Source organism: Bombus flavifrons, chromosome 8, assembly GCF_040668555.2.
Source record: "Bombus flavifrons isolate JBK064 chromosome 8, iyBomFlav1_principal, whole genome shotgun sequence".
Classification (NCBI taxonomy): domain Eukaryota; kingdom Metazoa; phylum Arthropoda; class Insecta; order Hymenoptera; family Apidae; genus Bombus; species Bombus flavifrons.
In genome coordinates, this window is record NC_138449.1 from 9,916,472 (window position 1) to 9,929,394 (window position 12,923).

General features: G+C 34.5%; 2 protein-coding genes and 1 long non-coding RNA gene across 14 annotated transcripts in view; 2 read left to right on the forward strand and 1 right to left on the reverse strand.

The window, feature by feature from the left end:
- LOC138182746 (uncharacterized) overlaps positions 1-12,923 on the forward strand; it is a 296,840-nt gene that overhangs the window by 241,819 nt on the left and 42,098 nt on the right. The gene's annotated exons all lie outside the window — the stretch shown is intronic.
- Positions 1-12,923, reverse strand: part of LOC138182750 (uncharacterized) — a 40,302-nt gene that overhangs the window by 7,944 nt on the left and 19,435 nt on the right. The window lies entirely within an intron of this gene.
- Positions 5,302-8,292, forward strand: LOC138182748 (lipase member H). The gene has a single exon (XM_069118914.1). It carries the CDS (start codon positions 5,901-5,903, stop codon positions 6,948-6,950), a length of 1,050 nt encoding a protein of 349 aa, XP_068975015.1. The 5' UTR covers positions 5,302-5,900; the 3' UTR covers positions 6,951-8,292.

Sequence of the window (12,923 nt, forward strand, 5' to 3'; positions counted from 1 at the left end):
AAAATATTGGCAATAAATACATACTACTACTATGCATACAGGTATATTTACATAAATTCAAACAAAATGTTACGAAAAATATGATCTTGCTTAATTTACTTTATTTGAACCTGAGAAATAGTATGTAACTGTATTTTATTGAAATATACGCCACTCTGTCAATTAAACAGTTGTTATATTCTAGGCACATTTTGTGACACCATTTTCACTTTAACCGAATAACTGTTGCAAAGTCCTGTTTCGTACACTTTGCTTTTGAAATTTCGTAATGTAGAATTATAAGCAATTAATATGCATTGCACGTAATTTCCAGCAAAGTTGCGAAATCTGATTAGATAGCTTTCAAGCTACATAGAGTGCGGTCGAATATCCTGTACATGTTACGAACAAAAATAAGAAGAAAATATAGAATACAGTTTTTTCGTATGATGCTTCGTTCTCCAGAATTTTCAGTTTGGCAATTTTATCAAATATACTTGAGCTAATTCTGGACTGAACAACTGACGAGTGAATAATCGACAGGACGTTGTTCTACATGTGAAAATAAGTCGAAAGTGTAGAATTAAATTTGTCTGCAAGATGATTTATTTAAGAAACAGGAACTCGAAAATTTACTAAACAGACAAATCTTCTTACATTTTTTCTTTATTCTTGTGTCTAGGATAATCTTCCATTGATCGTTTACTCATCTCCAGCCGGTTGTTAGCCAAGTTTAAGTGTGCTTGACAAATTTTCAAACTTGATTTTCTAGAAAACGAAGCGTCGTATGAAAAAGTGATATTCTACATTTCTTTTTCTTATTTTCCATAAGGAATCGCCTGTTTGTACATGTTATTCGATCACACCCTGTATATATGTAGGACCCGATGAATATAAAACAAGCCATAAAACGTAAAAGTAATAAGAATCAATCGAAAACGTTCGTGATATCGTTACTACTGGCCTTCTTTTAATTTTAACTGACTCAGTAACTGAGATACAAAATCGAATAAATACAATAAAAAATTATGAAAACGCATCCGAGGATGGTAGTAATTTTTGTAATCAAAAAAATGTCAGAAAGTGCACGCAAATGATTCCCAAGGCACAAAGTGTCAACATGCGACCGTCAATCCAGGTCAAAAGTAAATTCAGCCCCTGAAAGTTTCTTCAGGAACGAAACTCCCTTGCGATGACTAGTAACCACGCTGCCATTGCCTACCGTTGCCACAGCAGCAATCCGCATGGTTGGAAAAATGCGAAGAAGCTGGCTAATAGGCCGGAGGAAGTCGGAAGAAACTGGGAATGAAAGAAGCGTTGCTTGACAAGCAATGCCGGACACTGAGCTCTGGCCTCGTTCCAGCAGAGCATCGACCGTTTGCAACCCTGTTTCTTCGTTCGTTCGAACTGGGTAGACAGGCCAGAGATCTCTTTGTTTTCTGCCTCATTTTAATTTTAAAAACTTCCTTTCTATTACCTTAAGATCTGCTTCCCTTCTTTCCTACTTCTGTCAAGGGATTTGTTGATAAAGCTTCGTTTAACCTTTAAGAAATAACGAGTGCCGGTAATCTTTGGTAAATTAGAGGATTTTCAGCCATTAATTACGTATTCACAATCAACTCTTATTACGTTCTTCTCTTTAGGGAAGAATTACTTTTCTCAACAAAGAATTTTTTTTGCTATGTAAGTCGTCCTAATAATTAATAATTAATAATAATAGGTAATAGGTGAATCAGTTTTAGGATTAATTTTTAAAGCTAATATATGCTGAAAATTAAACAACAATTTTTTAGACGGGAAAAGGAGTGGTTCGATGAGCTTAAAAAGACGAGGCGCTCGGAAAGATTAAACACTGATTCGCGGCAGTTTTTGTATCGTAACGAATCGTCAAATTAAAAAGCTGCCCGACTATCGACGTTTAATTGGAAAAGTAACGCGATATAGATTAATTCGAAGACCCTTTTATCTATGGTGATATTGTCGAAAATAACGAGGTGGTGGAGTCTGGTCGGTTAATTGGCAATTTAATGTTTTATTTACTTATAACGATGGAGCCTGGCAATGGAGAAATTTTCAACCGAAATTCGTTGATCCTGGTACTAGTTAGGCGTGTTACGTCGGGACGATTTGCACAGAGAGAATTGCGAAATAGAATTCCGGGGTATTCTGGGGAAATCTGCAATTTCCTATTTGTGATGTTTGGCGGAGAGAACGAGATTATGCTTTTCCTTTTCTGTTATGAATTTTGAAATAGCTAAAACGGGTGACAACGGGTAATGTTACATCAATCTTCGTGCGATATTTTTCACGATATTCGACTTTCACCCGAATAAAGACATAAAGAGGAATACTCATAAGGTAACGAAAAGCATAATTCTGTTCAGGGAACGTAATAATATTTGTTTAAAGGATAATTTTATTTATTTAAAACGTAGAGAATATTCGAATAAATAAAATTGTTTTATTAACAGAAACAAGAAAATTAATAGGATACGTAAATAAAATGTATATTACGCGAAACTACGTATCCTATTGTAATAAAAGATCGGAAATATTAGAAATGCTATTTAGTATAATAAACAAAGTAAAACAAAATAGCATAAAATAAAATTGCATATTTAAAGGGAAGAAAGTGAAAATTTCAGATTTCATTCTACTCATTTCGATGGAATTGGTATTTTTTAAAATGCGGTAAGAAGGGTATTTTTCCAGCATTCAGTACCTTCCTCCGCATATTTTTAACAAGCTATGTAATTCTTTTTGCGCCGTTTCGATATTGGACAAAGCATTATCCCCTCTGTTTCCATGTTATATAAGCGGTTTCTTCTGGAAAATTCGAACAACAGATAGAAACTGTATTTATTATTCCTCCTTTGAGTGGATTTAAATCGCAGAAATTGTTACGTATATTTCAACTATATAGTGCACATACGCATTTACGAATGACGATCGTGTTTTATTATATAATATGTTTCCGAGATTTCGAAAAATGTCTACTATCTCAATATCATTGGTTGCATTGACGTCGATAATTCTTTTATCAGTTTAGAATTCGTCTTAATCTAACTCATAATTCAGAAATTAAAGAATCAAAAGGTAAGGACTTATCGTCTTTGCAAATACTTCTGCATGGTGTAAAGATTGTACACGGCAGTTTTATCATAACGTACATATTAATTTTTAAAAATCAATTTAATCGCGACAAAATATTCAATCGTACGCGAATACATGGTACTATTCTAGTAGCACTAGAAGGCATAAATAAAGTCATCGCGAGATCTACAACTTTTCTAGAATTTTGTAGTTAAATTACATTTTGTATGAAACGATCGAGTATTCGGATACTCTCGAACTGCAGTACGTGTGCGTCTCGTAAAAGGAAAATTCCTCTTTTTTTGACGAGCTTGCAAGAAACTTGTTGATGTAACTACTTCAAGAAAAACTCTACATCTCTATTTATGTACATCCGTGACCTGTAGACTGCTATTACGCAGAAATATTCTAAATAAGGCGCGGTACATATTATTGTACTCTTAAGTATACATTATGTTTTGGTTTGCAAGGTCTAGGAACAAAGGAACTCAAGCTAAAACTATAAGCTTAAATTTTTTTAGTAATGTCTTTTGCTATAAATAACACTATAACACAATAACTTATACATTATACTTATACCTTTAATTATTTCAATATACATTTCTATTACAAATTCATCCATTCGTTATTCAATCAGTCAACCTCAAGCTCAACAAAACTAATTACAATAATCACACTTATCTAAGATTTTGACAAATTCTTTACAACCGATCTTTCACTTCATTTCCGCTATTAAAATTCCCACGACATCACATTAAGATCACCGAGACACGGTTTATCACGTACAATTATTCTTTATTATACATTTACATCACGCCATTAGTAAAACCGTTTATTTTCATTTTTATTGCATCTTGATGCATCGAGAAAGAGGTGGAAAGCGGACCGTCATTACATCGGCTCGTTTATCACAAAAATTATCCCTCTATCGTTTCCCTCTTGGCATGTCGTGGTTTCAACCCTTCATTTTTGTCCAAGCAAGCATTTTCTGGCTGTGTTTTCAGTGCTTCAAATTTCGGCATATAAAGTCAGCGGTTACCTTGGCCAGCAATTGGTAGATGACGATAATTGAGCACACAACGCGTAATTGGAACAGACAAAGCCATTTCTCGAAACGAACGTAAAAGTGTTTTTGGCAATTGACATTCAACGTACGTTCTACACTCTACGGGAAAGTACGTGTCTACGAGTCGCATACTAAGCGAGAATTTCACCTTCTAGCGGCGGAAACACGCGTCCACTTTCACGGCCACATCCGAAACTAATATTTCCAGGCATCATTTTTATCGTCATACGTCACTTTCGGCTGTTTTATGTTCTAACAATTGTTTGATTTGCAATTAATTATTATTTATAAATCACTTTTATGTAATATGTATGTAAATAATTGATCTGATCTCTCGATCCAAAAATTCCATCAGAAGGTAAAATGTGTTTTTTTTTTTAACGAGAATACAAGGACAAAAAACTAAAATTTTTAAATATCCGGAAACTTAAGATATTTGTTTTGATATTTCAAATGAAATATGAATTGTTGTTGGATATAATGTTCGAGTAACTGACTGAGAAGAACAATTTAACGCGACATACCATGCCAATTAGAGTAATTATAAGATGATGTATGTATTTGTCGTGTATGTACTAGGAACGGGAGAACATGGTAGGTTCACGTGATTAACTTCAATGACACTGAAGATTGCCTTCAATGGCGCGCAAACTTCCTCTTGTGTATTGTGAACAATAATTAATTTTGTTATCAAGTAGATACGAACGTGAATCCAAGATTGTTTCCTTTCGCTGAAAACAATTGCTGCAATCCTAACAATTATTTCTTTGGTATACGATACTAAAGTAATGGATTTATTAGCAAAAATTATTGAAGTAGGAAAGATAATTAAGAAAACAACAAGATAAATGGACGACAAATTATAAGATTACACGCAGTCACGATAATAGATAACATAAAATAAAAAATAAGATTACACCTGAATTAGACTAAACGATTTTCTAATCATTCATACAATAAATAAATTACTTCTTACAAGTAACGAATTTTATAAAAATATAATAAATTCTTCCTATTGGTTATATTTTCGTACAACTAATTATAATTTAACAATTTTATAACAACTTCGATATGAAAATCGAAGAAAGTTCGACGAACGATCGCCGAAAGCGCTGTCTGACTCATCGATTCACGGTTTCCATAACAACACTACGTTATCTACGAAATCACACGCGAGTGTCATCATCGATTTCCGTCGGCTGCGCTCCGCTTTCGGTCGCGCGCCTGCGCCAGTCATATCGACAGACTCGCGATTTGTTCACGTCGAATCTTCCGGCGTTGTTTCTACACCGTTACAGATTCCAGCTCGTAGACAATAGTCCCATTGAACACTGGGGCGTCGTTCCCCGTTATCGGTCTTTCCGCTGATCAATTTCGCGAATCGGCAGTCAGTGACGCTTCCAAAAAGCGCGAACACTAGCGTAGACTAATATCGGCGACAGCGTGCTTCAATTCGTCATCGGCTCCACCTTTGTCGAGGCAGTCGCGATCGAGCGGTGGCGGCGTGTCTATCGATCGTCACGTGCATACGTCGTCACAGCCAGTTAATTAGACGAGTCGGGTCTGGCATGCCCCTCTTTAAGAATTCAGAGCTCGTGCGGCCAGTGGTACGTGCTGATCGAGCGGAAAGTTTCCCTTGCGACTGGCTGACGCACGAACCGCTTGCTAGTTTCGTCTCGGCAGTCGAGTGAAACCGGCCCTAACGGCCGTCAGTCTTCAGTCTTGCCGGTGGAGGACCACTGGACCAGTCAACAGACTCAACATGGAACACCTGACAACGTGGAAAATGTTTTACGTTTGTGTATTGGCCATCTCCCTGATGGTTCGTCCGTCCACTGGCTCGCAAATGCAGCCGCTCGTCGTCAGCAACTCGTTGGACGAAGGTGTCGCCAAGGACTACTTTATAGGACCGTGTCTGGTGAACACGAATCAAACTTGCCCTGATAAAGAGGTGACGTTCTTCTTATACACGCAAAGAAATCCCGATGCGGGTCAGCAGATCATGGTCGACGAGAAGCGCTCGAATTTGAAACGAATCCATTTCGAACCTTCGAACCCTACCAAGATCCTGATACACGGTTACGATTCTGACATGGCACTGTCTTACCTGGTGGACGTGCGAAACGAATATCTGAAAACCTATGACTACAATGTGATAGCCGTGGATTGGCATCGTCTAGCTACGGCACCCTGCTATCCCATCGTTGTGCAAAACGTGCCACACGTGGGCGACTGTTTGGCCCAGCTGGTGCAGAGACTGAGGGACGTGGGTGCGGACGATATCCACGTGATCGGCTTTAGTCTGGGTGCTCACGTACCCGCGTTCGCGGCTAGAGCTCTCAGACCGTATAAGATGTCGAGGATAACGGGTTTAGATCCTGCCATGCCGTTGTTTGTCACCGTGGAGAATGACTACAAATTAGACCCGTCAGACGCGGTCTTCGTCGATGTCTTTCATACGAACGCGTTCATTCAGGGCAAGGTGGAGATGAGCGGGCACATAGATTTCTATATGAACGGTGGGATCAACCAGCCAGGTTGTTGGGACAATTGGAAGCCTTTCGAGTGTGATCATCACAGATCCGTGATGTATTTCGCCGAGTCCATCAATTCGGATGTGGGTTTCTGGGGCTGGAAATGCGGAGGATTTTCTTTTTATCTGCTTGGCCTGTGTCCTCCCAGGTATCCGGCCGTTTTGGCTGGCGACAAGGTGGATAAGAAGAGCAGAGGCTTTCATCTGGTGAGAACGAACGGGCACAAACCGTACGCCATGGGAAATTTCAGCGTGAACCGGTTAGATATGTATACGTAAGGTCGACGAAGTGTCGAGCGTTAATGTCGCGAGATACAACTCGTGCGATAAATCGAAGAATGTACGACGTGAGACTTTCGGATGCGATTCTGCTCTCTGATTGCGGAGCATAAAGAGGACACGTGCGTGAGACGAAGCGGTTGCTGCTGCAAGCGGGCACCAACGATGTGTCCCTCCGGCAAATTGTCACGGTGAGCGTGAGAGTTGACTGAAAAACGTGTTCCGTGTCAAGGTCAGGGTATCTCGAGCACCTGGTGCTCCGCTAATCGATACTGTGTTCGGCGTAGAGAAAGAAATGGGGCTAACCGGCTATAAGCCCGTTTAGGAGTTGATTCGTATCGATGACGCGCGCGAAACGGATAAGCAAACTATCGGCTCGAAAGTTTCGATAAAACGAAATCTTCTCTGGGAAGATTAAACTTGGACTTTTCGAAGCATTTCTCGGACAAATTTTTCTGTGAAGTACATTAATATCAAACACCTTTTTACTTTCGCCAAAGTGATTAGAATCGTGGATTTGAAGTTATATATCGTGGTTAGGAGATATTGGTTCGTTGTATCGGTTTGACGAATAAAAATCAGTGGTTTGATAGGAATTGTGAACATCGTTGTAAGCTTTTTACGTAAGAATGTGCATCGAATGGATCTTTACGAGATATTATCCAACTTATATCTAAATCTTACGTGTAACACGCGCAAAAGTTACAGCTACATTGGTGAGATTTAACGAAGAAACTTGATTTCGAAAATATATACAAAATATATATTGAATATATGCAAATATAGAAGAATTTAATTTCAGCGTGACATATGTAAATTACATATGTAAAGGATTATAAATAAGCTGAATTTTATTAATATCGTTTGAAATATTGATAAACGAGTTGCACGTAATCTGTTATTTGTTGATAGAGGCGTTGTTATTTAGCGAGATTTTTTACCTATATTTATGGATCGTCGTCGAAATAATGATACAAAAATATTATTTTGTATAAAATAAGAGAGGCTATTTATTCCTTATATCATTTACTTTGGATTCTCATATTTCAGTCATTTATTGTATTTATCATATCGAAAATTCTTCATTTTCATCCAGTGTTATTAATTGCTATCAATTTACTAAAATATTTAAAGCGATTAATAATATACGATTTATGTTTATTTATATGTTGCATTTAACTTAGATCGTAAAATTACGTTATCATCGGAGATATTATTTTTGATATCAGAAAATTCCAAGGCAAACATTACGTCCGATAGTAATGATATGACTGTTACTACAGAAAAATACGTATCTATTAAATGTAACTCGCATCAAACATACAAATTATTTATTTGTTTATCTATTTACTTAATTTTCCTATGATCCTCTAAACTTTTCCAACGTAGTTCCACTGTCACCTTTATGAACAATTTTTCAAATAACGCATCTTTCATATAAAATTGAAGTATGGAAATACACGTAACGAAAATTAATGAAAATTTGTTTATAATTGTCTAGAATTTTTGAAAACAGACAAATATGTGTGAGTGGAAAACGACTACGGGCTTTAGTAATATTTAAAGCGTTTGTGAATGTAATAATACCATTAAGTGTATTGTAAATATATTATATTGTTTGCAATGCCTTCCTATAGTTGTGAATAATATCATAGGAAAAAATATAGGCGTAGATCGCATGATTTTATACATTTCAATACTTTTATATTAACAAAATTATAATTATTATTCTTCTAGAATATTTCAAATTGATTTCTCAATAAAAAAGGCAAATGATAACAGATTACACAATTAAAAAGTTAACCTTATCAATAACTTGTTTTCATCTTTTCTACGGTAAAAAGTCTATTTAGATATAATTATATATCTGTGATCAGATTAATGATTAAATATCTATTTGATTGGGGAATTAGAGCAACATAGATTGCAATCTAATTAATTAGTGGTATTCTATATTGATTGCGATTCTTCATATTAATATTACATTAATTCGAAAGTTCTCAAAAGGAATAGAAATACACCTAAAATGAAAAGATATTATCAAAGCTACTCGATAATTTATATAAATAATATTTGTAATAACGTTTAACATGTAATATCTATTTAAATTATGCGTAGCGTAATATTAAATTAGTTTCATGATGAATCAGAATTCAGCTACGTTTGATTTTTCAACAACTCCACTATTAAAAAATTAAAAATTCATTAGAATCAATAAAGATTCTTCGCCAATGAAATATAAAATCATTGATCCATATCTAAAAAATAATGCAATCTTCTTGAATTAATAAATTGCTGTGTTATAAACATATTTTTTTACCTTCGAAAACTGTCTGGATATTCAAAAACGCACTAATCGATAGACGATACAAAAAGCGGGGCAAGATAAGATTTCTATATCAGGAATATTCCAATTGTGGCAATGTGAAGTCCAATTCCCACGATATAAAATCCATTAATAACAAATGACAATTGTTATCTTAGTCGAGTAACAAATCCCGACACGTTCTACTCGGTCATTTATTTCCTATCTACGTAACGTTGTACAGGGTGTCCCATTGTTTTTTCTGCAAAACCGTTCAAAAATATTTTCCTAATAATAAGAATTTTAAAAATGTCATATAAAACAAAAATTGATAAATGCGTTATTAACCTGTTAACTGGATCACCCCTTAACCAGAAACTTTTACTAACTTTTTACTAATTATAAAAATGTATTAATTAATCAAGACACGAAAAAGTCAACTCCAGTTATATTAATTATAACATAATTTATCATTAACGCGAATGAATTGACACGTAAAAGGATAGGAAATCCCCAAATGTAGTATTGTTTTTGAAAAAAAAATAATCCGTATATTTAACTCTTTAAACAGTTAAACAATTATTAATCGTTATCAATAGTTAAACAATTAATTAAACACGAATTATTGATCATTTTTCCTGCAATGTTTTATAATGTAGCGAATATCGAACGTTCGTACGATTCTAAAAAGAATTTATTACTTGAACGTAGTCCAGTGCAAAGACCTTAGAAGATCTAAAGGACCAGAAGCCTTACTGCATGATCCTGTTAGTTTCTTTAAAGCCGACTTTAAGACAAAACGGTTCGTCATGCTCTATAAGTCGCAGGTGAAACGTTTCAAGAGTCAAAGGCTGTGCGAGAGAGGCTTCGATTAATTTTGTCGCTTACATACCGGGGTCAGATTTCCTGATTACACTATGTTTATTAGTGCCGTCTTATATAAGTCAACGATAAGTATAATTTTCACTATCTTAACTTTGATAAGTTTTATATCGCGTGTTCTACAGCAAATTTATTATTACGATTAAATTAATGAAAATAGCTATTGCATATTAAAATAATTTAAACGAATGAATAAATTCCAATTTAATCATACTATTTGAAAACTCAGTAATAGTAACAATAGCGATAATTAACATACGTGTAATCATAGAGTAGATTACAAGAATTAATATATTTAGCAAGTAAAGAATTAATATATTTACCAAGGTTTTAGATCGACTTTAAAATACAAGTATGTCATAAAAGCAAAATCAAATTTTATAGTAATAAACGAAAAGTGTATGGTGTCGAGTTCCAATTACGACTTTCTTTTAAATAATCTAAGTGAAAACTTAACAATTTTTCTCTCTAAAGTAACACAAGCCATTTCATTTGTACAGTGTTAGAACATTCAAATTGAATCATCACCAATTCGAATATTAAACAAACGGAAAGCACGTTTTGGAAGTTGGATTGTATCCAAACAATTCGTTAGTAACTAACGAGGCTCTCGTTAGCCGGTACGTGATGGCAAAGACTATAAGAACCGGCTCGAAAAAAAAGAGAAAGAATTCAGGACACCGACTAATTCATTAAAAAATCCGATTGTTACAAATTGAAATTACATAACATAGTTTAAGCAACAGGTAAAGGACTTTCATTTATTCTAAAACGAAAATAATTTAAAACTAGAAACTCCTTTTCTAAGGAAATTAATCCTAATTAATTTCGAGTAATATTTCAGCAACTAAAATTATAAAGTTTACAAACAAAAATTGTATAAAGTATACAAATTCTAATATTCAATTCTAATATTATATCTTAAATTAACATTGTAATCTTCTACTTCTCGAATTTTCAACTTTCATTGGTAACTTCTCAAAATATTTTATTCCATACGTAAACTGTATACAGTTCGGAGAAAATGGGATTAATCGATCAATTGTAGCTTGATAATAATGGTTGTTTAAGGATGAATTATTAAGTAACCTACTTATTAAACGAGCTCAAGAATTAGATCATGTATCTCTCGTTTATTTACAGTTATTTTTTCAAATTTTATCTTTATTTTCTACAATCGTGACACACATCTGTATTACATCTCACACATCTATCTAGAAAATCTAGGTTATTTTCTCTTTTCAATATATCTTTAAATGGAGCAAGATCCATCTACATATTGAAATCTCTCTGAATATTTTCTTCTGTAAAATACGCGATCGTTTCATCGAAAACTTACGGTATAACATTTTATATCAAAATGACGCACTCTGCAGTTTAAATTCACGTGGAAGATATCAGAATAGCATTGAAACTAGAAACAACGCGATGCAGGAATAGATTATGTAATCAAAAAGTTCGCGCGCGCACGTAAATAGCTGGTAAAAACGTCAGTTTGTACGTAGAAGGTATTGTAATGTATTCAAATGCATGCAAATGCTGGCTTTGCTTGAAACGTGAATATCACTAAAAGTAGGTATAACAACATAATTACTTAAAGAGTGCACACATCGTGATGGAAAGAACTCGTATTAGGTGAAATTTCAGATACTTAAACGTAGTTATTCGCCAAAGCGGAGTGTAATCTATGCATTTGGATCTTGCTTTTCATCGGAAATGGTAAATTGTTAATTCAATCTTTGGGTAGTCGATCGGTTCAGATTTTTTTTTTATGAGAAATACAATTTTTCAACAGAAACAAAATTATTAAATCGACATACAATGTGGGTTTTTGTGGATTATCAAGGAAAGTTTTCAAATTTTAGTTGACCTTTGTGAAACACCCTGTTTAATTCAGTCACATATAAAATATATAAAAATGCACAAAATAAAATAGTACGACAAACGTTCCAATATTTAGTCCCGAGGAATGTGCACATTTCGTATCACTAATGCAACGTTCTTGGATCTGTTTATTTTTTCTAGTAACGTCATGTTACACGAGATCGTGCGACTCGAAATAAGCATGCTTCTGGTTCATTTAAATGAATGGGAGATTAGCAGGTCTGGGAAAGTGATACAACGTTGTGCGTTGTGTACCGCAGCGTAAGCTGCGAATTAAATTTTTTAAATGAACCACGATACGTTCGCAGGTTCGTTCCTGGTATATCTGAGAATATTTGAAACGCTCTTGTCGATGTGATCAAACTATTAGGTTTATGTATGCAAGATTTTTGTTAATTCTTGCGATTTGTTTATTTGTTTATTTCCTTGTTAATTTCTATGAACATATAATTCATTTTTATCAGAGCACGATAGACAAAATATCGATAGCGACATATCAAACAAGAATAAAGAAAACAGAAAACTAAAATTGGAAGTTCGTTTTCTCTTTCTTCGCAATAAAATGGTTTGTGCCATGCTTTCGCGGATTATAAATTGAGAATCGTAAAATTTGACGGAGACACGAAAAATCTCGGTATTCAGTGCGATGTACCGCAATCTTCGGTAAATTATGACAGATTTATGAAACGCATACTTGTCCGATATTCACTAAGATACTCGAAATTCCTTAAATTTTCTTCGATCGATAAACTCGCCCAAGGTATTCGATGAATAACGTTCTTGGATTAAAAGTTGGGTGAATTATTTATATTGTAAGAGGTATATATATATAAAGATATATATATATATATTATATATATTATATATATATATTATTATATATATAAAGAGATATATATATA

Excerpts from the sequence above, each read along its gene's own strand:
- LOC138182748 (XM_069118914.1), top strand. The coding sequence starts at position 5,901 with ATGGAACACCTGACAACGTGGAAAATGTTTTACGTTTGTGTATTGGCC.